Source organism: Lissotriton vulgaris, chromosome 8, assembly GCF_964263255.1.
Source record: "Lissotriton vulgaris chromosome 8, aLisVul1.2, whole genome shotgun sequence".
Taxonomy (NCBI): domain Eukaryota; kingdom Metazoa; phylum Chordata; class Amphibia; order Caudata; family Salamandridae; genus Lissotriton; species Lissotriton vulgaris.
In genome coordinates, this window is record NC_141696.1 from 600,639,297 (window position 1) to 600,666,683 (window position 27,387).

Below are 27,387 nucleotides of genomic sequence, written 5' to 3' on the forward strand. Positions count from 1 at the left end.
GGCCAGTTTGAGGAGAATGTGGTCTACCATCCCTCCAAACCCTTCCTGAATAACATCCAGGAATGGAGGCGATATATCGATGACGTCCTCTGTATCTGGACAGGTACAGAGGACCGGCTCCATCTGTTTCTTAACTGGCTAAATCAAGCCGATGACAGTCTGCGCTTCACTTGGTCCATCAGTAACAGCAAGGCAGTTTATCTAGATGTTGACATATTAGTGGAGGAGAACACGCTAGTTACCACAGTACACCACAAAGACACTGATAGGAACTCCCTCCTTCACTACCACTCATTTCACCCTCGTGCCCTCAGAGACAACTTGCCGGTGGGCCAGTTTCTCCGTTATCGGAGGAATTGTTCCACAACTGAAGCATACCTGGATCAGTCAGCTGGACTAGTCACAAAACTAAAACAGAGACAGTATCCGACCAAAGTAATCAAACATGCACGCAAGAGGGCACTTAATACACCTCGAGAGGCCCTGCTTGAACGAAACACAAGAACTACTCAATCGTGTTTACCGGTGGTTACTACCTTTGATCCACTGTCTACCAAAATAAGGCAGATCATCCGTAAACATTGGACCATACTAATAGACACTCCGGGTGATAAGATGCCAGCTCTGCGCTTTGCGTTCAAAAGGGCAGCCAACCTGCGCGACAAGCTGGTACACACCAGGAACATGAGTACCAACCCTGAATCAAAAAAGATCCCAAAAGGACACTACCCTTGTGGTGGGTGCTCTGTGTGCCCTTTAACTACGGCCACGAAAGAGATCACTCTACATAATGGCAAAACCTGGTATCTGACAAAATTTAGTAACTGCAACACGACACATGTCATTTACAGGATTACTTGTAGTTGTGGGCTCCATTACATTGGCCTTACGACACGCAGAGTTAAGGTCCGCATTCAGGAGCATCTCAGCACGATTCGGGCTAAGAAACTTGCCACACGTTTGGTGCAGCACTTCAATGAAAAAAACCATGGACAGGGTGACTTAAAGTGGACAGTGCTGGAGAAAGTGGTGGGAGACACACACAACCTTGACAGGATACTGGCCAGAAAGGAAGCCAGGTGGATTTATTTGGAGAAGGCCGAAAAAGAGGGGCTTAACGATTCCATTGAGTGGAATAAAGTGAGCAGACGCTAAAGTTCTCTGGTATGTCTGCCTCATTATTCAACTGTGAATAGTATATATTGGCTATGCTGGGTTTTTCAAACCGATTCACCAGCATATTGGTGATCTGAACATGTTAAGCGTAAAACACACACCAATAAGAGTTTCCACGCTGTATCCTATTTAATACAAGATCACTAGGTATATGTATTTTGTATTTTACATTATACTAACATCTACCCTTGCACCAGGCATTACTGTATTAATGCCCTTTTTGTCTGTCTCCCCAAATGTGAGTCGGCCATAATGTAAGCACTGTAGGTCTTTTACTGTGTACTAATAGTCACCGCAGTTCAAGTACATGTAGACATCTATCCCGATGTGGTTTACTTTGGCCATTTAAGTTTAGCGATTGGAATCGCCTTTACTCTGGGATTCGCTACTTACTCAAAATGGCCGCCGCGTTACGTGGTGGGAGGAGTCCCGCCGCGCTTACTTCCGCGTCTCCAATCCATGCTTGGATTGTGAGACGTCGGAAGCGCCGGAGGGACTCGGCAGTGGTATGTGGTAGCCGGCAATGGGAGCGTTCTTAAGTTGATCCAAAACCCCGCTAGAACGGTAGGATGTTTCCGTGTTACTGGGGCTCTTGAATGATGCGCTGCACAGGTGGGGGGGCTCAGTCATTTATTTGATCCATTCTGGAGGGAAGCCTCTGTGTCCTCCCGAACCATGATGGGATGTTTGAGGCACTTATGCACGGGTTAGTAACTGATCACTTGGGACAATATATTGATTAGTAAGTGACTACCCGCCGCATCAGAAACCTAAGACTATGGAGTATTGGCAATATAACACCACCAAGCTCCCACGGTGCCCTACTTCTGTACCATATGTCATTGCTGTACACTCCATTGACCTGCAGCTTATAGCGGTGACATAAGTAGGGGGTTCACTTTTGGAACTTTATTTCAGGAGCACACCGATACAACATACTTGATTCGGGGCTGATTTTATTAGGTGAACCAACTATCTTTATATCTGTTCCCTGCACAGGTTACTCACCTCAAGGAGTATCCATGACGGACACGTGATCTTTGACACGTCGTCCTTTGATGCTTGATGGTACGATTACCATAGTCAAGCATAAGGTAAATAAAGCGCCTTGCAGCTACCTGTACTGATTGGGTGGTTGTGTGTGGCTCACAATAGACCTCCCTTTATTGACGCACCAAGTGACCACTGCTGTGCTCTATTTTTAATGTTTGTCTGTGTACAGGTCCTCACTAAAATACGGAGGATTGAGAATTGAGACCCAACTACGTACCCTGACGAAGTTGCCAATGACAAGGCAATGAAACATGTCGGTCCAGTTACAATGCATCTATGGTATTAACTCACCTCTTTCCTCAGTGAACCATGCTTGTCCTTCACCCTCTTCTTCTGTGCCCCTCTTCCCGTCCTTTTCTCCCTCCTTCCCTTCTTCCCTTGTCCCACTGAACTTAGGAGATAGGATCTTTTAGCGCTGGGTGACTACGCGCTCTACAAAATAAATAATAATAATAATAACTTAACCATTTTTTAATAGTGAAGTTTGGCAGCATCAGAATAAAATCGACTCAGCCAGCCAAACCTCACTTGTTTTATATTTGTTGGTTGTTGGGTGTAGGCACTTGGCATTCTTTTCTAAGCACCTTTTCTTTCCTACTAGGTTGTGTATTTGTACACTCCTTTTCTGTCTCTATCTATTCTCTCCTGTGCACATCTTCTTTGCACATGTTTCATCCTCTCAACAAGGAAAGTAACCGATGATGAGAAGTGGGTATACAGGTGATTAACAAACCGGGAACCCCCTCGGATGTTACGTCCGTGAGGTACTTTCCTTGCTTTCTCACATATTTTCTTTGTGGGTGTAGCTGTACACAGTTATTTTTTACGTTTTAAGGTATGGTCGGACCTGTAACAACACTAATTTTACCTTGGTGAGCCAATAAGAGGTATGGCCCCAATAGTTACAGGGCTTTGTGACTTTAACCATGCAGGCTGATTAGGGCTTTTTGTTTCATACGCCTTTCACCTTAAAACGTTAAAAATTCATATCTTAGTTCTCTCTTAATGGATCTTTTTTTTTTTTGCAAGACATTTTAAGTGTTTTTTAAAACATACAACTCCCACATTTGGTACAATTGCATAAAACCTCTTATTGGATTTAGATGGTAATTTTTATTATTCAAATTTTCTACATTTTTAGAAATTGGTTCTGGAATTTTTATTGCGTTGTGTTTTGACTTTTCGAAGTGTGGGACCATGAAAACACTATTCTGTGCAATACGGCTTCCATCAAGGCCTAGTCAGTGTTCTTAATTTGTTTTTGTTGATTTCTAAATACATGATTGTCAAAAAGGGTGGTGTGCAGTTGGCATTTGTGGACTTGTCAAGTGATTTCTATTGTGTTAACAGAATGAAAGTATTGGAGAAAATGGTGGCCCTTGGCGCTGATCCCTCTATTGTTTCTAATTTATTACAATTGCAAAAAGATAAAATTGCTTTCATATACTATAGTGCTGATGGCGGGTGTACAAGCTCAAAAAGATCAGTAATAGAGGCCAGCAGGTTTGTGTCCTGTCCCTCTAAAGTTTCACTTTGTATATTAACAAACCAGAAGGAGTCATGAGAAGAACAATGCCTGTACTTCTCTATGCTGAGTACACTGTGTTACTTCCTGCACGACAAATGGGATAGTTACTTATAGACTCCTGTGCCCCATTTATGGAGGACTTGGAACTGCAGAGGAACCTCACCAAATCTTTTGTGATTAAGTGTGGAACACAACTGGTAAAATCTAAAACTTAATTTTTTCATGGAACCCCTATGCATAGAATAAAATACAGAAATCAGTATTTAAGGGTCCCTTTTGATTTTGCACTGTGATGTGATCATTCATGCAGAGTAAGAGGCCCACAGATTCAAGGAATAATTGAGACGGTCATCTGGTTCTGACAAACTGTGCTTCAACCCCCTGAAAAAAATGATGTATGTTTATAAAAGCAAATGCATCTCTATTGCAAGTTACAGAGCTGAACTGTGGGGACAAACACTGGAACGGATTAATTACAACTGATAGAGAACTGATAGAGAACACCTTCTTACAAAGACTTTTTTATGTTCCTAAAAGTACCCCTAACTTTATTTGCCACAGTGAATTAGGGATCAGCTACATGGAGGATTACATCAAGTTACGTCCTCTTGCTCTTTGACGCTTTATGGACCAAATAAGCAGCGAAAAGTAATCGTATTATCATAGTATGAAGATTGCCTGGCTCGGATATGTAAAGAAAGGGTTTGTTTGGAAAGGAAAACCTGAGATTTTTCCGTACCAGATCAGCCCAATTTCTGCTCTGGAGATATGTTAAAAACTTCATTTTAAGTAAAATGTAGAGAGGCGGGACTGAAAATAAAGACAAGGTAGTCTATAGTATCCAAGTATGCCCTGATTTCAACTACAAATTAGATTGAGCCACATCTTGTTTTTATCACCAATGAGCACCACACATTTCTTCTTACCCGCTTTAGGCTCAATATACTGCATAGCCTTTTGACCTATCTGGAGAAAGGGTTTATGGAAGAACACTTTGCCTCACTGCCCCCTGATAACTGATCAGCACACTGCCCTATGCACTTTATCTTATGTTGTCATTTTTGTAAGGAAGCTGCAAAACGGTTTTGTTACCATTATTACACAATCATGACTTTAGATTCAATAGACCCATCTTTTTATATTTACATGAACTTTCTACACAACTTATATGCATTTCTATGGCAAAGTACATTCAACAATGTATAACGATAAGAGATGCAATGACATAGGTAAGGCGATGTATAATAATTGGAATACGATTTTGCGTTCAGAAGAAAGCACTTTATATTTTATTTTGTTTAAACAATGATTTCATGATACAATGATTTTTTATTATACATGTATTTTAAAATATGTTTTTATCTAGAGAGCATGTCTCTTTTATGGCAATGTTTTGCTGAATAAAGATTTCTTGACTGACTGATGTTTTAATTGTTGTTGGCACTGATAAATATATTACACGTTTTCCTTAAGTTAAGCCTGTCTGTTATGTGCCATAGCTACCACGGGTGGATCCCAAGTGTATTCATTGTGTTGGCCCTAACAGGATTTTGGACATATTATTTAGAAATATTATTTTAAAAGGCCGAGCATCACCCCAACTGGTAACCCATTTTCTTACTGGCTTTTAGAACATAGAATGGAACAGGAGAAGTCTCAAACTCAGATAAATGAAATAGGAAAAACAAATAATGACTAGGTGTCCCTGGATGGACTTAATTGAAGCAAAGTGTAGAAGGTATTTGTTCACACTATAAAGTAAAACTGGTATGGATAACAATTGCATAGAAAAATGTCAATGTGTTCAAAAAATAGTATGAAACCTGTGCTTTGTAATCACGCCATTTGCTCAATTGAACTAAAGTACAGTCTTATGCGCAATTCATAAAGACTACTGGAAAAGAGGTCAACTCTGCCTTCAAACCCTGGGTACCACCTATATTCAAACAATAAACCTTAGACTGAACAATGATGCTCAACTGTGCCGAATCAATCTCAAATTAATAAAACACAATGTATAAACCATTTAATGCCTTGGCTCCGGTCCCATTTTCGAATGGATTAGAATCCATTTGTAGATGTCAAAGTGATTACCTAGAGTTTAAAATATATCTGGTAATTATTATTTTTAAGGATGAGTTTCATTCACCATTGCCTGAACTAAACCTCTCCATCCCCATTTCTGCGTCCAGACAGGCAACAAGACCCTACCCAAAAATCCCCATATCTCATAGTCTTCAAACTGTGGGGCGCGCCCCCCTGGCGGGGAGCAGCATCCACTCAGGGGGGGCGCGCCCTCCACCCCACCACTTAACCTTCTATTGTTCCTTCCTGGCTCATTAGGCTTCATGTGTCCTAGTCCGAGCAGCTGCTGCAGCGCGGGCTGCTGGGGACTCCGGCACGCCCGAGCTTTTCACAGGTCTTTAAAGACCATGTGCAACACATGCATATCTTGGGAACGGAGCACAAAGAGCCAAACATGAGCTCTAAGCGAGCACAAACTAGTAGAAAAAGCTCAAAGAAGGGTACAAATGACACAAAAGGGCACAACAAAGCAGAAAATAGCAATAAGGAAAAAGAAAGGAGCACAAAACGCACATCCCGAGTGCGACCTGTTTTATGCTGCCTTGGTAGGGAATTTCAGAATGGTTAATGGGTGCTAAACTGTTCAGGTTATTTTAAATATGCTTGGGGTAAGCCTGAACCGAAAACTGACATATTGATAGCGAACCATTGAAACTTTCCTGTTACATTTGAATGGCATTCATAACTTCCTACACTCCGGTCAAAAAAGGCATGATTGTAGGCTTAACAGAATCCCTTTAGAGAAAACCGAAAATAAAGAAACTTTTTTTCTTTTTATGTAGGGTTTTGTTCAGGCTTTTGTTTGACCTTTACTACTGTTTTGATGTCGCAGGTAAAGGGGCAGGGCTACATGTTTAGCTGTGTCTGGGAATGCAACCTGCATTCAGACAACTCACTCCTCATTCTAGCCCTTCACTTTCACACTCATCCTGCACTCACAGGGATCACAATGTACTCACACTGATCACCATGCACTCACGCCACCTGCTCACCCCGCACTCAGTGACCACACTGCACTATGCCACTCATCATGAACTCACATCGTTCTCCCTCCACTTACCCTGCGGTCACATGAACACACCGCTCACTCTGCACTCACAGTGATCACTCTTCACTCACAATGCTCTTGTGCTGTTCACCATGTACCTCACCCTGCAGTCACAGGAGCACACTACTCACCCTGCTCATGTGACACTTCACTCACCTGTTCCCCTCACTGCTCACTCTGCAATCTCACTCAAACAAGCCCATCACTAACCATACATTCATTTGTCCCACTCTGCACTTACAACTGCACCCAAATGGTCCCCTCACTCACCCTGCAGACACTCCTCTCACCCTACTCTCACACTGTTGCATCATTCACCGTGCACTCACATGGGCACTCCTGTCACCCACACAGCGCAGAGGGCTAATGTGCCTGCTACAAAAAATGTGTACCATGCAGATCACGGAACTGAGTGTTAAAGAACTACGTTAGCACTATAAAAAAGTTAAATGTTGGTCAGAAAGTGGCTAAAGAGAGATGGGGTGCATTGCTGGCGAGTTATAGTGAGGGAATTCATGGAGAAGGAGGAAATGGGAAAGGAGGCGCTAAAAAATTCTGTTGCACCGTGGGCGACCAGTGTTAGCGCCAGCTCTGGCTGGAAGTCTTAGCGCCTCCCCCCCCAGAAGTTCAGGTCTAGTTGCACCCCTGGTTGCTTCCCATGTCAGAAGTATATTTGCGGTCTGTTTTCCTACCCCCCTCTTGAGTTAGGGCTCTCTGATTGGAGTAGTCATCCAGAACCGCCAATCAGCATGTAGTTCCTGCAGCAGAGCACTGCTTTGACATAAGCACTGATGTTCCTCCAATGAACAGGACAGCAGGAGAGATGCCAGGGAGTGCCGCAAATTTTGTATACATAAAGTTGCAAAATACTTCAACTTTGCTAATGAAACAGCACTTCTTCACCGTTGTCTTTTGCCTCGTGGTTGCTGAATTTGACATCTGGTTGCTGTCGTTCGCCTTGCTCTTGAATCCTTCCCCCTCAAGGTTATACTAGTTTGTACCCTGGCAGCTACTGCATTTTACTGCAAGGAATATACAACTGTTGTATCTTTCCTGAAGATTTCATTCTCTGGCAGGTCAGAGTGAAGAGCTTTTTATTTTATTATTTTAAGGCTTTGCTCCTTTCCCCTTCATCCCACTACTAGTGGGAAAGTTGGAGGCCTCAAGGCGGAGAGGATTTGGAGAGAATGCCATAGGTGCTGACCTTGGTTCTGGGGAGCCAGGTTCGAGTCCTGGCATCGGCTCAACATCATGTGATCCTGGGCAAAATCACTTAATTTACCAGTGACTTGCGAAAAAGGAATTTGACCTTGATTAAAGTCGTTGGTGCTTGTTTAACATGTCCCAATCACTAGAGCTGAGTACACAAGCCTAATATAACAAATACTGTGAAGTATGCCTACCATCTGTCCTCATTTCTTTCTTAGACCAAATTTAAATGCTTTCTTGTGCAGTTATTTCTGAAACTTTAAAAGGTGATCTCTCTAAGCCAACTATACTAACAAATTGACTCTTGATGCATGCTAGAGAATAAAGATGTATATATATCCTCTTGAATCACTTATATCACATGTGTATGATGTAAATGTCCACTAGGCCTTTTTCGAAAACTGTAGCTGGCCTCCTACTGGCACAGCAACATCTGGCCATACACCACATAATCACGGATTTTTTATTTGTGTCAGAAAGCATGTTTTGTGGAACCCCTTTTTCTGATATCTTGTATAGGGGCAAGGATGTGGCGCAACAGTCAGAGCTGAAGACTGTGGAGCTGGGGAACCAGGTTCAGCTCTTGGTGTGTGATCAACATCCTGTGATTCTGGGCAAATCACTTAATCTCCCTGTGCTTACAAAAAATGAATGTGTGCTTGTGTAATGTGTAAAGATGCTCCTATAAGGCGCTCCAATACCTTTGGGACATGTTCGCGCTATATAAAACAGCAAAAATATATTACAACATTTTGTGAGCCCTCCTGTTTTCGGGTACCGCTCGAGACTGGAAGTGGAGCACAACCTAAGGATGGCAGAAGCAAGAATCCATCCACACATTGACCGTCTCTGTGGGGAAAAACAAGCACACCCCTCACTGTGTTTTGGAAGTGTTTTTACTAATCTATCCTAAATTTTGATTTATGTGAAAAATAAAGCACCAATATAATTTTTGGGGCCTAATGTTTTCTTGGAGAATTTTCAATTGAACTTTATAGTAAGCACAAGCACTACAAAAACTTCAGTTTACTAAACACTCTTACTTTATTTAATATGATTTGCCCTATACAACGTGGGCTCTGCAGGAGGGAATGACCATCAATGATGCAGAGTACCAGCTTCCAGAACGTTTTGTCAGGTGGTAGTAGTGGGGGGGCTCGACGTGTAAAAAAGTTTAGATGGGGGGGCTCAGTCAACAAAGGTTTGAAGACCTCTGCCATATCTTATGTTAATTCTTCAAGGACTAATTAAGTCTGAGCTATAACCAAATTAATTGAATATTGAACATTGATGGACTGATGACATTTCAGTTATAACCGCCCTTGAGGATCAATACATTTGTGCTGATCCTCAAGAATTTCACATACAAACACCAAGCACTCTGAAGTGGCAGTGAGGCAACCTGCCTAGCCTGATACAAAAGTTTTATATACATGAACATTAAATATACTAAACAATCTTTGTAAATTGGCAAGGCTTGCCGAGACTGTATGCCCAGGGTGTCAAGATAGTCACCTGTTGTTTTTTTGCCCACTATACAAGAAACCTGGTGCAAAGTGGATTATACCTATTTGTAAGCTGATAGGTTTTAGAAGGCATGAGGAGGCGTTGAGAGTTCTCTCAACCGACCCAACGTTATTAATGTCAGTAGCTATGGCCAAGTTTTTGGGTTGGCCTGGTGTATTCGATCTAGGGCATTTTCCCAGGCCCCTCGTAATGTTGATGATTAATGTCACCCAAAACTATTAGTAATGAACTGGAGTTATGAAATGTGAATGGCCTATGTTGTGTCTCCTATTGAATTTGTTTTTAAGGAATTATTAATATATTGTCATTGATTCTCTTTATTCGCCACTTATCGAATGTTTCATATCTTCTTAAAATATTTTTAGATCTGGATTATTTATGCTTTTAACCTGTATGTTTGTATGTATAGTGTGCTTTTAATACTCATCTGTCGAATAAAGCTATTTTATTTAATTGAAACAATCTTTGTCTCCCAACTCCCTATGCTCTCCAAAATTCCTGAACGTCTACATCTCAACCAATTCACCAATCACAACTTGATCAATCACCTTCAGTAAGGCTTCCAAAGCTTTTCACTCCGCCCTCTCTAACAAGGGCAGTCTTATTGGAGCTACACATCACAACCACCTCTCACCTCTCATACTCCTCAATCTCTCTGCAGCATTTGAAATGATAGGTCAGTCTATTCTGCTACTCACTTTCATCACCTTAGGCATAACTGGTAAATCACCTGCCTGATTTTCTTCCTATTTCTTTGATTGTTCTGATTTACTCTCATTGAAGTCTTCAATCTGTCAGAGTTAAGCTAATTATTCAAATCCAGAGTGGACAAGGATCCATACGTAATCCAGACATCAAAATGGAAGAGACTGCACAAAATTAATAATGGATAATGGTGAAAACCTACTAAATGAAGAAAAGGAATGTAAGCTCCCAGTCTCTAGAACAATGGCACTCCTCCATATGACAACCCTGTTGGTGCACCCTGCCATTCATGAATTCTGAATCTCTAAGGGATTGGAGACTCAAGTTCATGCTGACTCTAGTGCTAAAAGAACAATTGATGAACAGAATACAAAGCAATGTCATAGATTCACCCCAGTACACAGATCTTGGCCTAAATACATCGTTTTTTTGCTCGCCATGCCATTCCTGTTTGAACCCCGCCATATGCAAATCAGTCTTGACCTTGCCCCCAATGGGGGCTAGCTTGAATACAGTAGCAAAGTGAGCAAGGGACCCATGTCTGGGCATACCCTGCCACCTTAGGGGAAACAAAGCAAACACAAGGCCTGGCAGTTCAGGCTGGACTGCTCCCATGAGGCACAGGGTCAATACTCATTTGCATTTGGCCGGGTTCTAACTGGAATGGCATTGTTAGCAAACAAACCATGGATTCAGGTCAAGATCTCTGTACTGGGGTGAATGTATGACATTGCTCTGCATTATGTCTATCAATTGTTCTTTTTGCATTTGTCACCCCAAGTTGGCAACGTATGCCCAGACGTGGGTGCCTTGCTCACTTTGCCACTGGATTCAGGCTAGCCTGGCTGATGTGAGGTGTTACCCCGAAACCGGTCCCAGGATGCTAGTTTCTGGTCCAGAGAGGACCTGGCTTGGCAGTTCGGGCTGGAATGTTCCAAGGAGGCACAGGGTCAAGACTTATTTGCATATGGCTGGGTCCGAACTTGGGTGGCAAAGTGAGCTAAAGAATGGTGATGGATTAAACCCTGATCTGTAACTGGGGGCGAGTGTCTGAAAAGGTTCAGCGCTTCGTCCTTTATCTCCTTGTGTTTGCTTTGTTCCCCCCTAAGTTGCCAGGGTATGCCCAGACGGAGGTCCCTTGCTCACTTTGCCACTGGATTCAAGCTAGCTTGGCTGATGAGGGATGTTACCCCAAAACTGGTCCCAGGATGCTTGTTGCCGGTCCAGGGTAGACCTAGCTTGGCAGTTAAGGCTGGATAGTTACCATGAGGTACAGGGTCAAGACTGATTTGCATATGGCTGTGTCTGAACTGGGGTGGCAAAGTGAATTAAAGAATGGTGATGGATTTAAACGCAGATCTGTGAGTAGGGGTGAGTGTCTGAAAAAGTTTCTGTGCTCTGTTCATTATCTCCTTGCTTTGTTTCTTCTAATTTGGCAGGGTATGCCTAGACGTGGGTCTCTTGCTCACTTTGCCACGTGATTCAAGCTAGCATGGCAGGTGAGAGATGGTATCCCGACACCGGTCCCAGGATGCTTGTTTCCAGTCCCGGGAAGACCTGGCTTGGCAGTTCGGGTTGGACTGTTCCCATGAGGCACAGGTTCAAAACCGATTTGCATATGGCTGGGTCTCAACTGTGGTTGCGTAGTGAGCTAAAAAATGGTGATGGATTAAACCCAGATCTGTGACTGGGGGTGAGTGTCTTTAAAGTTTCAGCGCTCCGTCCATCATCTCCTTGTGCATGCCGACTCTAGTGGCTGAAACCGTGCTGCGAATCTGCAGAAAAGGGAATCGGCTGAAAACCAAAAAGGTTTCTGGTAGGAGTTCTTTGTGTCACTGCCATTATTAGCTAAACTAGAGATGGATCTCTCCTTTATCCCACAGTGTGTATTTGTGATCCCTGGCTACTGTAGGTGGGACAGCAGTGTTAATGGGCGGATGAGGTAGCCAGACCTTCCAACAACATTATCAGCCTCATTTCTTTGGGGCTAACTGTTTGAAGAATGGGTTTTTTGGAGCGTGGCAGAATGTGCTCAGTTGCAAACACGCCCATTTTATCAAATAATCTTTCATGGAATATATGAAAGGCAGAGCTTATGTCTTCTGAGCAAACACGTTAGCTTAAATACCTTGGATTATAATGCACTCTGGGACAAGTGGCTGCCTGTAGAGGCTTTGCCAGACTTTGGGGAGGCAGGAAATGCCCAAGATGGAACTCTGGCGCCCCAATATGGAGAAATCAACATACACAGCCAGTCAGGAGCTGCCCTGAAAAAACGTTAAGATATGGGATCTCACATTATGGAACTGACAACCCGAGAGATACGCAATGCAGGTTACACATGTTCTACTCATGCAAGAGTGACAATTCAAACAGGTTTGCTCCCAAGAGCTCTTATCTGACCTTCAAAAAAAGACATCACTGGAGTCAAAGTGAGTAAAGTAGACTAGCTATGGCTCTCAGTCAAAATACAATCACACAGGTCAGCGGAGGAATGTATAGGAGAGGGCAGCGCATTCGTATTCCATGTCACTGACACTATTTCTCTCTGCAGAGAAGGATCAGAACACGTGCGTTTTAGGCTACTGTTGGAAATACGTGCTGGAATCACCTGCGACGCTCATGTTACTGATTAGGCCCTTCATATCTGATTTTTTTCATTTATATTAGATATGAGTATTTAAGCGATGGGTGCTAGTTTTGACCAATATGGACGGGAAAAGGATAAAAGAATGAAAGGTTTGTGCAACTGCGATAGGATGTGAAGTGATAATTCCAACGTCAATGCGAAGAAAAATGTATAAAATTAAACACTATTGAATATGGCTGCATAGGTGGTGACTAACGATTGCATTGTGAAATATTGTGCAATTTTGCCCGTCGTTGCTGAACCGCATCTATTATGATAATATGCAGAGCTCCTTATAGTACTGTATGCAATGCATACCATGATGAGATGGTGAGCTGGCTGTATGATCAGGCATACGGATTGTAGATCCAATGATGTAATACAGAGCTAACTGTGTAATCCTAGATGTATGCAGCAACATTTACGATACATTTTTGTTTTTTCAATTGATTGTAATTTCTGATTCTAAATGTCAAATGAATGTGCATTTCTAGATGCCCATGTGGCTAGAACACACTGGTTACACAAACACCTGCAACCTGTCGAGCAAGTGTATTAGTCATAAGAAGGAAGAACGCCGCTTACTGTTAATAATTCACTCTTTGTACGCATTAACGTGCCCTCCTGAGTGGATGGAGCAGTGCGACTTGATCAATGTGCCAGGCTGAGCAAACAAATACAATTAACTAATCCGAGCAAGTGTCACGTCACCGTTTTGCGTCAGTGTCACTAGCATGACAGACAAAAAACAAATGTGCAGAGCTATTTCACTCTAAATAATATTCCTAAGTACTTGATACGGAACAAAAAAGTGAATATTCAGTCCCCCCACCACCCAATATACAACTGCTAAAGCTCGCGTTTGTGTTGTCTTTAGATGATTTATTCCTCACCTGGCAGCTGGAGTTCCTCCATTTCAATCACCGACCGCTTGTTCTCAAAGTGCTGAACCACGAGCTGTTGGAGATCTGCAGGTACAGCATGCCTTGGAGCAGACTTTGCAAGAACATCAGAAATTTTCTTCTGAAACAAAGAAAAATAACACAGAATAATGAGCATTGGCAATGCCAGTAGGTCTGGCTTTAACGCAATTTTGCGTGATAATGTGAAGCATTACAAGTAAATAGCAATAGCATGGAAATAGATATATATTTCTGTGGAAGCAAATAATGTAGAAAATAATGGTGTGGGTTAAAAGGTCACATGACAATGTCACTGTTAAGCCAGACCTAAAAATCCATGTAGATGAATGACTGCCCTCCTCCAATTTGCACTGCTGCCAGAGGAATACAACATAAATTATCTAGTTATCTAAGACACTTTAATAGCACTCCAGTGTCATATGTGTGCCCCTGAAAATTCAAGCTAAGGCAGCTAGTGAAATAAACCAAATTATCACAGCTGAATGGAGGGCGACCACGTTTTTTGTGAAAGCACACAACCTCTGCCCTGTCAAAACATATACTCCCGGCTCCCAACAAGTGGGCAGAGTCGAAGCCCCTCTAGAGATGCTCACATAACTGTCTGGCGACATCTGCACTGTCAAGACCATAAAGAGGTGCTCCAGCAACACATTATAAAGGAACTGATTTGTCATCATGCATTCATACTTCTACAAACTGTCCTATCAAGTAAGCACTCTCCAGTACTTATAGATAGAGAGCTGCTTGGATGCTCTGCGGTCACTGTCCTATTCACTCTTCCGTTCATCTATCCCTCATTACACTTTATTTATAATAAAAAAAAAAGAGGATTAGCATTGGAAAACTGTAACCTGGTATGAGGTGCAGATGAAATACATTTATAAAACGTGACAGCATCAGGGTCGACTAGGGTAAAAGAATAGAGGCCCGAGCACTAAAACAAAAGTGGCCTCTATCAGCAAACCACTGCCAGGACGAAACCAGCCTTTTGTCTCTTGTGTTCTGGTTCAGAGAGGATCTGGCCTAGCAGTTCGAGGAGGACTGTTCCTACTGGAGCTGAATCAAGGATGCTTTGCATTTGGCAATCTGAGTTGACATTGTAGGAAAAGGAACCATGGACTGAGATGTAGTCCTGAGTAATTGCCAGTGGATGAGATTAATTCACGCATCTCATCCATTACCTTTTTGCTTACTTCAGTCCAATGCCTTAAGGTCAACGGGTATGCCCCGACCTGGCCCCCTGATCACTGTGCCACTGGAACCAAGCTGCATCCGACTGAAGAGCCCCAACTAGGGGGAAACTGGTCTTGGGTTGTTGTGTTCTGATTCACAGCAGACCTGGTTTGACAGTTCGAAATGGGCCCTTCCTGTTGGAGCAGAATCAAGTATGATTTGCATATGGCTTTGTGTAATCTGAGGTGGCATGGTGGACAAAGAAACATTGAAATGGAAGACGGCTCAACTAATTAGCAGTGGTTGGGATTAATTCTAGCATCCGACTCATCACGTTTTCTTTACTGAATTGTACTGTAGAGACACATGGCAGTCAAAACCGGCTTTGACATGTTGGAAAAGCCCATTTTTATATATTAAGCCTTTCGATGCTAATGACGGAACGGTTCTGTCATGAGCATCGGTCGAGCTGTGCTCATGACGGAACCGTTCCGTCATGACCACACCCATTTGCATTGGGGATCAGCACCGGGGGGAAATCGGGGCCGCATGGATGAGGTTAAGAGGTCACCTCTAGAGTGTGTCTTGTAAGCCCACAAGGTAAGGTGCTACTATAGAACATAGTGAAAATCCAGCCACTACAATCACTTAAAAATGCGGACACTGTACTAGAGCTGACACTGTGATGTGCATGTTTTGCCCTTTTGAAATGCAATAAAGAGATTTTGCACGAAAAATGCGACACAAGAATTACTTGCTACCATTTACTACATGCTCAGAGGTGCGGTGTTTTATAGCAAGTTGAGTAGTTATTCACCATCTACAGCAAACGTTAGTGCAAGCAAAGGAACAAAGCAAACAAGAAAAATGCAAGTGGCTGCAATTTGCAGAGCTTGTTTTTTTGCAGTTTTTTTGGTATGAACAATATCCTCATGGCTTCTTTGGAAGCGAGGACGTATTTTGCACTTCAAAATAGCTGTTTTGAATTTTGAGTAATTGATCATAATTTTGCATACTTACACAAAGGCAATTTACGCAAATTTCACACGCCTTTAATTGTGGCTAAATGCCCTCGTATGTCAATGACCTGACTGAAAAATTCAAGGACTGCATTAGTCTACGTTAAATGGCTCAACCTGACTTACTAATGCGACACTGTTCATAAAACACTGTCATTTCACCAAGTAGACTTGACCAGACATATTGTATACCACCTCCACTTCAGCGAACACAAAATAGGCAGGAGCAAAATCAAGAGATGCTGGCGATATGAGATGCAAAGGGCAGAATTTGTACACATGATATAATCATGCGCAAATACATCTGGTGAAGCAGGGGTAGGACCAAGCTCCAAGGAAAACTCCCAGGATATAGTTAGCTACATGATGGCTCTCCGGACTCAGATGAAGCACTTTTGGAAGAAGGTCACTGATAATTTGGAATCCAGCTGGGAGTTTACGAAAATCTAACATGATCAGAAGGCCGCTCTGGTTAAGTGTCAGTCTGGCCAGAAAGTATGGGTGAAAGGGCCAGTAGGTCCTGCATGCCAATCATCGTAATCTACACAATGAGAGGTTCGAAGGCTCCTGGTGATGGATGATGAAGTGGAGGAGGAGAGTGAACCTCACCCCAACCCCATATCTTCCAAGGAGCAGGGTGGGTCAGTGGAAGGTTTCAACCTTTTCCCTACTCTAACCCCAGAACCACAGAGAGACAGTAGCCACCTGATGGCACAGTTTGCCTCCTTGTTCTCATTGATCCCTTGCCTTACCCATGGGTGTCACCATGACCTTGAAACAGGGAACAGTATGCCTGTGAAGTATACAATCTACAGGCTGTCTGATAAGATGAGAGCCAGCATCAAGGAGGATTGAGCATTCGAACAGCCCTTGGTCGGCCCAATGGTGCTGGTACCCAAGGCCGCCCTAACGGATGCAACACCAGAACTCTGGTTCTGTGTGGATTATAGGGTGCTCACCTCAGTCACCAAGACTGATGCTCAACCCATCCCCGACCGGATGAGCACATAGATCGGTTGTGGTCTAACAAGGTTCTGAGCACGTTTGACTTGACATCTGGCTACTGGCAGATTGCAGTGACGTAATAAAGGAGATGTCTCTACTTACACCCCAGAGGGCCACTTCTAGATCAGGGTGATGCCCTCTAGGTTAAATATTGCTCCTGCCACCTTCCAGAGGTTGGTCAACAGAGTCCTGGCTGGGTTGGAAGTCTTCAGTGCCACCTATCTGAATGGCATGGCAGTCTTTAGCTCCAGCTGGTACAACCACCTGTTCAACTTCCAGGAAGTGCTTCAAGCCCTGTAGAAGTCAGACCAGACTATCAAGGCCAGCAGGTGTCAAATAGAGCAGGAATGTGTGGTCTACTTGGAAACCAAGTTGGTGGGGGAAGGTGCAGCCCCTCCAGGCCATGATTCAGACTATCCTGGCTTGGGAGTTCCCCCAAGACCCAGAATGAGCTGAGAACCTCACTGGATACTTCGGGAGAGTTATCAACCAGTATGGCACCATTGTTGCACCCTCTAAAGAGCAGACTTCTAAGAAGCAGCACAAGAAGGTTATCTGGACAAAGGTGGCATGCAGGATGCTTTCAACACCTTGAAGGAGGCCATGGGGACAGCACCAGAGCTCAAGCCCCCTAACTTCTCCAAGCAACTCATTGTGCTGATGGACTCCTCAGCGCATGGCATAGGGCCGAACTCTCACAGCTAAACAAAGACGGCCTAGACCAACCTCTAACTTTCATTAGATGGAGGCTACTTCCCATGGAACAGAGATGTAGTGCTATGGAAAGGGAAGCTTTTGCAGTAGTCTGGACACTGTAGAAGTTGAGCCTTACTACTTCGGGACTCACTTTCGGGTTCAGACAGACCACAAACTCCTCAAATGGCTAATGCAAATGAGGGGTAAGAATTCCAAACTATTGAGGTGGTCCATTTTCCTACAGGGAGTGGACTTTACAGTGGAACATTGATGTGGAACTGACCATGCTATTGCTGATGGTCTTTCCAGGTTTTTCCTCCTTAGTGATGAGAACTACCATGAGGGATGGTAGTTCTCCCTGCTTTTAGCTGGGGGGACCGAGACTCATTATATAGCATCATTAATCAAAATTATTAAAAAATGCAAAACATTTACTTATGCTTCAAATAGACAACAACAAGTCAAACATATCACATACCTGAATCCAGATGGTAATATTTTAAATGTGTAATTTGCAAAATCAACACCAGAATGCTAGAATAACAATTCAAGGGGTCTGTTTTGTGTGGACAGTAAGAAGTATTCAGATGGTCAAATCACTGTACCTTTCTCTTCTTTTTTAATGTTTTGACTTCTTCCTCTTCTTTCACTGGCTTCACAAGAATACATTCAGTGGGCTGGAAAACAAGATATTGCACTATAATTATTAAGTTTTTACATGCTATCATCCAAAACAAAATGAAGTAAAATCACATTACCATGCACAAACCTCAGACAAATTACCAGATTTTCAATGACAGAAGCCTCATGTTTTTTAGACCCGACTACACTAGAGGGGGTAAAAAGAAAAACAAAGTAGTGGTGAGGAAGGCTACACTAGAAATTTCTTTGACAGAAAATAGAAGAATTGTAAGGTACCCTAGTCCTGCAAGATGCCCAGTCCCGGCATCATGTAGCATATAACTGATTGTTAGACAACATATATTCAGAATGATCCTACTAAACTGCTGCTGCAGGACCAGAAATCAAAAGTATATCTAGCTGATTTCGATCACATTTAAACTATGATTTTTCCCTAATGAAAAAGTAGGAACATGTATGATCTAAAAACTCGATTGCGAAATCTATGAAGGACATATTACGTTATAGGCATTTTCCTTATAGTCTCACAGGTTCTTGAAGAAATACTTGAGCACAGGCTTCGTGGGTTCGGGGCAACAAGCTCCCGTTGGTGCTATTGTTGTGTGACTGTAGCTGAACAAAAATAGGATTGCACAAAAAAAGAAACATCAACTAACTTTACTGGAGTGTTTGGTATGCAGACTGATAAAGTAGAGGGCAAGAAATAAAATTACCCATATAAATTACTTTGTCTCTAGGGTGTACTATATTATCCCTTTTACTAGGCTTATGAGTTAGAAGGGGTAAGCATAATGGATTTGACAGTCAAGGTCTCATTGTCCAAGCTTGGAAATGCCCGCTGTATCATACGAACCATGAAGCATATGAGATCATCTCGCTCCATGCCTTCTTGGATACTTAGTACCAGGTTTTTTCTGGTGCATGCTGTGTCCTCTAGCTTCCACGCAAACTTCTTGATTCCTTTGCCATGTTCTTGGACAGATTATGCCACAGACAGGGTTGTGTCCAGAGGCGTAACACAGGCCCCTGCAGCCCCCGTGGTGCGGGGGGCCCTCGCCCTCCAGGGGGCCCCGTCAGCACCGCACTTATGCTGGGGAGCTCTAGATTGAGTCCGAAGGGGCGCATTCACGTACCCTGCAGGGAGGCCCCCTCAAGGTTCGTTATGCCACTGGTTGTGACTCCCAGATGAAAGATCCATTACTCCACCTCTGTCGTCATAGATCTTAACATGGTGACCTGCTTGGATTTTTTACATATTGCAGTACGACGCTTATACTGCGAGGTCTTAAGTGCAGCTGAGTTCATTTTGTAGTCTCCTCTGTGTAGGCAGAGGAGGATGTTTATAGATGCAATAGTATGATACTACTACCAGCCCTGGTCAGGGAGGCCAATATACAAGGCAGTGTTTATGCATGGGGAGACTTCCTGAAAAATAGTTGTTACTGTTAATTGTGGACAAGTCCAACTAAAGCTGTTGTGCACCTTCCGGCCCCTCCTCTTTGTGGCAATTGCTACAGGTGGCTAATTGTATTAGATTTTTGTCAATTATGTCCATTTTATCCACTTTGTTCTTGACCCCCTCAGCTTTCATTAGAGTCAGAGGCTAAGCCTGCATCATTCCCAATATCCGAGTCAATATCAGAATCATCGTATAATGAAACAAGCCTTTTCAATTCAATAGGTCTTGCAATACTGTAAGTTTGATCAATTGGCATTGCATTTTTATTTGAAATGACAATAGCTCAAACTCTTAGTAATGCATCGGTCACATGGTACAATGTGAACAACAGCCTGAAACAAGGAAAGGTCAAGCAGCGATTAGGGAGGTGGTGGTGGTGGTGGTGGGGGGGTTAAGCTGCAAAGCATAAGGGTGATGGGAGATGGAGGATGAAACCAGCGCACTATAAGGAAGTTGTGTGGCCACAATTATTGAACCTCAAATGAGGCATGCCACCCCAGAGATAAGAGTAAAAAAAAGAAAGGAGTACAGCCGGCATTAATATCAAGCTTTGCATGATGCGCATAAAAAATGTATAAAAAAAAGGATTTGGAAAAATCACACTATAAGAAAGTCGCACGGCCACCATATTGGCTGCATAAAAAAAATATATATTTTTTAAACATAAAGGATTCAGGCGAGCCGCACTACAAGAAAGTCGCAAGGACTCCATTATTGAAGCACCAACGCGACATGACTGTGCTTCAAAAGAAAATACTGCTCACAAATGGTAAAGAACAGATCCTGAGTAACAATACATGTAACAAGGGCGGTCCTTATGGGCGGGTACAACAGGAGAAAAGGCGGTAGGTACTAAGAAGGGACTAAAAAGATTACCAAAGGAACAAAAGCATTTAGAAAAGACAGTCAAAGGAGCCAATTAAAAACATGGCCGGAACATGTGTGGCGCTTAATGCCCATATCCTGAATACACACACTTGATTACAGGTTATCTTCAATCCCACATTTGAACACATTTGTGTTAACTGTGATGTGCCCGCTGTTATGGCCGGCAGTATTATTAATGCCCTTCCGGCTTTAAACGCACACTTTACGATGTTGGATCTGCACACGTTTCAGTCATCTTGTCAAACTTAACTAAGTCGCACTCTTTTAATGGACACTCGCCACTCAGATGGTTACATAACTTAACACAATTGTAATGCCTAGTTGAGGCCCTGACCACTCAATAACTTCACTACTATTGTCCCCCCTGCAGCATTGATTCATGGAATTAGTTTCCACCTTGTGCTACATGACTCACTCTCGTCCTTGCTCCATTTAGGTAACCTTCTTTTCACTACAGTATAATCCAGTGAGCTAGTCTCTTCCCAGCCGCCCTAATTTGCCTTTCTCTCTCCTTTTTTAGAAACCAACCGGATGGTGAATTACGCTGGCTTATAATCAGATAGGACTTCAAATGGTATCCCATACCACTTCCACTGGTAGGTCCAATCGACCAGCAGTTATTCTGTGCATCATGTGAAACACAGCCCACTCATTGCTGATTCATTTTGTCCAGAAAGGCTGTCCTCCCTTTTGTCCTGAAGAAGACCCGCTGTGACTCCGTCACAATCACGCACGCTCCTGGGATGAAACGTCGACATATCCCGACAATCCATACCCTGCATTCTCCATTCCACGCAAAATAACAGAATGTTTAAGAGGCTTTTTGGAGATTCATATGTCTAGGGACGGATGTCCATTGATCCTAATATTTTATACACTTGTATAGCAGTGTACAAATTGTCTTCACTCAAAACACCTTGAAACTTTTAGATCACCTATTCACTTACAAGTCAATCGTCGCTTTATTCAATTATGAATGTTTTCTTATGACAGCCATATTATTTAGTTATAAAAACAAAAACAAAAAAAGATTACATTAGCCACTTCAATGCAGCGCACATTTCCCCGCTGTGCGGGCGAATTCAACGCGTGGGCAAATCGGAAGGCCCCCGGCTGTCCGAGCACACGCCCACTGTGATGTCGGACGCATGGAAGAGAATATACTAATTTTGATTGATTCAATAGATGTGTGTTTCTCTTTTTTATTTCTGAACATTTAATGGTGGAACTGTAAAGCAACTACTCACCCAACAGAACCAGTTGTAGTATTTTTTTCAGACGCCCAGGTTCTGAGGGACACTTGGTCACCCCATTGAATTTTATGCATATCCTGAATACAGCAGTTCTCAAAGAGACAGCACAAGCATTGCCTAGGAAAGACCTAAAAAGAGTCTGGAGCTTCCAACTCTGTTCCCATTAGCAGTGGAGCACCTATTTGTTTTGTTTCAAGGGGGCGCAAAAACATTTTACTGTCGGTAAAGGTGGCTGTTACACTGCACAAACCAAGCATATTTTTCTCTTTAGGAGTGATCTCGATATATTCATGGCCATCCATGGTGTAGAGGATGACACACTCAAGAAGTGTACCAGGCTTGAGGCTAATAGAACATCACCAGTATGATGATTGCTATCGCATACTGGTCTTTCCTTGGCTTGCTGATTCCCACTCCCCCTCCCCCCAATGAGGCCATCTGTTAATTCAATATTGACAACCTCTGCCAACCCCCTAGCGTGAGTGCCCCGTTTGCCAAGTCTCTGAGACAGTGTTGTCAGTGTCTGACTGGCTTGTAGGGCAATCAGGCAGTGGCCGATGGGCTGGGAAACAGATCAGTGTATGGGCCCATATTTTTTAGCAGCTGTGAGCCGGTTTTATGGCTATATGAGCTGTTTTTTGCTGTAGCGTTCCCTGATATTACCACTTTTGTCGCTATCTGCTGCGCTAATGGGGGGGGGAGGCACTTTTATGTTGGTGCCAGGGCAATTTTTTGTCCCAGCCCAACCCGGAGTGTGGCTATGGAGGGTTTATACATTCATTTTGAGAGCTAATCGAAGGGAATGAATATATATGCCTCTTACCTACAAACACGGTAAAATTGGATTTCAGGCAGGAGATGCACACCAGTGTCTCTCTCAGTAGTTCATAGATCGCGCTACTCACCCGTTAGGGTCTCAAGGCGCTGGGAGTGAGTGGAGTCGCTACTGCTCGAACAGCCAGGTCTTGAGTTGTTTCCTGAAGGAGAGATGGTCCTGGGTCAGCAGTAGGGGGGTGGGGAGAGAGTTCCATGTCTTGGCCGCCACGTAGGAGAAGGATCTTCCTCCGGCGGTGGCCTTGCAAATTCGTAGGACGGCGGCGAGAGTGAGGCTGGCGGATTGGAGCTGGCGGGTGGGTGTGTAGAATGTGAGGCGGCTATTGAGGTATTTGGGGCCCTCGTCGTGGAGAGCCTTGTGTGCGTGGGTGAGGAGTCTGAACGTGATCCTCTTGCTGACGGGGAGCCAGTGCAGGTCTTTCAGATGGGCAGAGATGTGGCTGTGACGGGGGATGTCCAGGATGAGTCGTGCAGAGGCATTCTGTATGCGCTGGAGTCTTTTCTGGAGCGCCAAAGGCAAGCCCGTCTACGCCCGTCCGCGCCTGGACCGTGCCCAGCGCCAAGACCCCTGGCCCTCGTTGGCGCCAGACCACCCGACGGAATTACGACGCCTCCACCCTCCACGCACTCAACGCCTCCTGGAACCCCACCTGCTACCAAACCACCCTGAAACGCACCCACGGACCTTCACCTGCCAAGCCTGCAAATATACCTGCCACCGAACCTGCACCACACCCGCCAAGCCAAGCACAACCAACGATCACCTCAAGTGCATCCTGCTCAACACCCGCTCCATCCACATACACGCCGTCTAACTCTGGAACCTCCTCGACACAACATCACCAGACGTTGCCTTCCTCACAGAAACCTGGATGAACGCCTCCTCAGCCCCTGACATCGCCATAGCCATCCCGGAGGGCTACAAGATCACCCGGAGGGACCGCGTCAACCAAACCCGAGGAGGCATCGCCATGGTCCACAGAAAAACCCTCCCCATCACGACCAACTCCGACGACACCCTCACCGCCGCCGAGCACCTTCACTTCCAAATACACACCGACCTTACGACCACCCTCAGAGGCACTATCATCTACAGACCCCTGGTACCACGCACACAATTCAGCGAAGCAATCTCAGACTTCATCAGCCCGCACGCCCTCACCTCCCCTGACTACATCCTCCTAGGGGACCACAACTTTACCTGGAGAACAACAACGACAGCAATACAGCCGCCCTGCTGGACAACCTCACCAACCTCGGACTCAAGCAACTGGTGAACACCCCCACCCACTACGCCGGCCACACGCTTGACCCCATCTTCTCCTCCAGCAAGCACATCTCCTTCAGCCACTCCACCGGACTACACTGGACAGATCACAGCTGCGTCCACTTCACTTCAGGAGAACCACGACCCACCACCACCCACAACAGGTTCCCCGCAGAAACTGGAGCAAGATCACCGCCGACCAGCTCACCACCTCTCTCAGCCAGAACCCTCCCACCCACACGACAGACCCCAACGAAGCGGCCCGCAACCTCACACAGTGGCTCACCAACTGCGCCAATGACCTTGCACCACTGAAGAACCCTTCCAGCAGACCCGGCAGCAAGAAAACCTCATGTTTCACCAACGACCTCAAAAACTCCAAGAAAACCTGCCGCACCCTTGAGAAAGCCTAGCGCCGCAACCAGACAGCAGAAAACATGACAGTCCTCAAGCACGCCACCCGCCAACACCACCAGCTGATCCGCACCACCAAAAGGAGAACATTCAAAGAACAACTGGACAACAACACCCACAACAGCAAGGAACTCTTCAGCACCGTTAAAGAGCTCTCCAACCCCAGCGCCTGCAACAACGACATCACACCTTCGCAAGACCTCTGCGACTCACTCGCCTTGTTCTTTCACCGCAAGATTGCCGACATACACAACAGCTTCGACAAACAGACCAAGCACCCCACCACCGAACCAGCGCCCCCCACCACCACCCTCTGCAACTGGATCCCGATCAGTACCGAAGACACCACCCGCATGATGAACACCATCCACTCCGGGTCCCCAACCGACCCCTGTCCACACCACGTCTTCAACAAAGCCGACTCCATCATCGCACCCCAAATCCAGGACATCATCAACAGCTCCTTCACATCCGCCACCTTCCCGGAGAGCTGGAAACACGCCAAACTAAGCGCCCTCATGAGGAAACCCACCGCGGACCCCACGGACCTCAAGAACTTCCGCCCCATCTCGCTCCTCCCTTTTCCTGCCAAAGTCATCGAGAAGACCGTCAACAAACAACTCTCCGCCTTCTTCGAGACTAACGGATCCCTCGACCCCTCGCAGTCCGACTTCCGAGCAAACCACAGCACCGAAACCGCCCTCATCGAAGCTACCGACGACATCAGGTCCCTGCTCGACAACGGGGATACAGCTGCCCTCATCCTCCTGGGCCTCTCAGCAGCCTTCGACACCGTGTGCCACCGCACCCTGATACGGCGCCTCAGCAACACCGGAATCCAAGGAGCGGCCCTGGAATGGATCATCTCATTCCTCGCCGGAAGAACCCAGAGAGTCCGCCTCCCCCCCTTCCGATCCGCGGCCACCGAAGTCATCTGCGGCGTCCCGCAAGGATCCTCGCTCAGCCCCACCCTATTCAACGTCTACATGAGCCCTCTCACAGCCATCGCACGCCAACACAACCTTAACATCATCTCCTTCGCTGACGACACCCAGCTGATCCTCTCCCTCACCAACGACCCGCCACCGAGAATCCTTAGCCACCACCTTGAGGCGAGGCTGCACCACAGCATCCGAGGAGTTCTGTGTGACAGAAATTGCACCATGATTGAATGACCCAGTAAAATGATTATACTCTCTCAGTTCTTAAATCTCATTAAAGCTATACTCTTAATTTTACCTACTAGCTTTTTTCATAGAGTCAAAGGCAATTGGGATCACTTCATTAAGCAGTATAAACGGCCTCATTGCTCTCCTTGCTACTTACAGCTTTGGATAGATAAGGGAGGATGATCCCCTCCAAACCTAAAAAGTTATTATTGCGCTGCCTTTGCCAATCGCTGTGTAAAGATGTATCCATTCCGTGGGAGGCTGCAACTTTAGTCTCTCTAATCAGGTACAATATCTCCATCTAGGTTCTACAATTCATCCTACTACAAACATACTCGATTCAAGAAATTGTTAGTATATGCTTTTAATTTGAAAAATATTGCTAAAAGATTGGCAATTCCGAGTATTACTACATAGGGGGCATTGTGGGGCAATATAGATTTTCTGTCTTTCTCAAATAACCACGTTTCAACTCTATGAGCCAAACCTAGTTTGAAAACTGTTGCACCACTATATGAGGGGAAGCTATGCAGTCATTTGAAGACAGCATAAAGCATAAAGATATATTTATTTGCACAATTGAAGAACTTTGTTTAAGTAGCATATCTCATGAACGGATATTTTCAAATATACACGGATGATCCATCTTTTCGCATCTATCAGTAAAAAGTTTTAGTGTGTCTCGCATTCCACTGATTGAACTAGTTATGAGTCATAATAAAAATGATTTAATTGGAAAAATACATCAGATTTCCATTCAAGAGGAGCCCGGATAACTTGCACATTCTCAGCGATAAAGGTTCTTCCAAATTTTTTTTTAATATTAGCATTGATGAAATCAAGATGTCTCTTGGGCTCAACAATAAAGCGATCAAAATATTTAAACGTAAGACACACCACTATTAAGTTCTCAAAGATTTGTATTACACTCTTTTAGGATTATCAAGTTGCGGGTGTTATCCTAGCTTGGCTTGCTTTTGGTGTGGGTCTTCTATGGCAGATACTATACATATTTTTCCCACGTTATTTACACAATTTCTGGCCACATATTTAACTGCTGGGGTTTGTATTGCTCGCCTATGACTGGAGGCAGACAGTGTGCAACCTTCTTTATAGTGGGACTGCAACAAATGATGGACTGAATGCTGAATGATTCAAACATTCTCCCCCAGTCAAGAGATCTGGGTTAAATCCATCCTTCTTTTGCCCACTAAGCCACCCCATTTTGGACCCAGCCGTATGCAAATAAGTCGACTCTGTGCCTCAAGCTAACAGTCCAGACCAAACTACCAAGCCAGCTCCTCCCTGGACAGGAAACACACATCCTAGGACCGGTTTCAGATTATGTCACCCTTCATCAGCAAGGCTAGCTTGAATCCAGTGGCACAGTGAGCAAAGGACCCACCTCTGGGCATACTCATCCCACTTTTTGCATTTGTCACCCCGAGTGGGACGGGTATGCCCAGATGTGGGTACCATGCTCTCCATGTCACTGGAGTCAAACTATCCTGGCTGACGAGGGCTGAAAGCCCAAAACCGGTCCTAGTATGCTTGTTTCCAGTCCAGGGAGGACCTGGCCTGGCAGTTCGGGCTGGACTGTTCCCATTGGGAGCAGGGTTAAGACTGATTTGCATATGGCTGGGTCCAAACTGGAATGGCATGGTGAGCAAAAAAACGATGGATTT

General features: G+C 44.6%; 1 protein-coding gene across 2 annotated transcripts in view; it reads right to left on the reverse strand.

The window, feature by feature from the left end:
- The window catches only part of CMSS1 (cms1 ribosomal small subunit homolog), a 940,652-nt gene that overhangs the window by 96,084 nt on the left and 817,181 nt on the right, over window positions 1–27,387 (reverse strand). For both annotated transcript variants that reach the window (XM_086934451.1, XM_086934453.1), the window contains 2 exons: window positions 18,382–18,453; window positions 13,854–13,983 (listed from right to left, as the gene is read on the reverse strand). In XM_086934451.1, coding sequence (XP_086790577.1) covers window positions 13,854–13,983; window positions 18,382–18,453 — 202 coding nt within the window. The remainder of the gene's footprint in view (window positions 1–13,853; window positions 13,984–18,381; window positions 18,454–27,387) is intronic.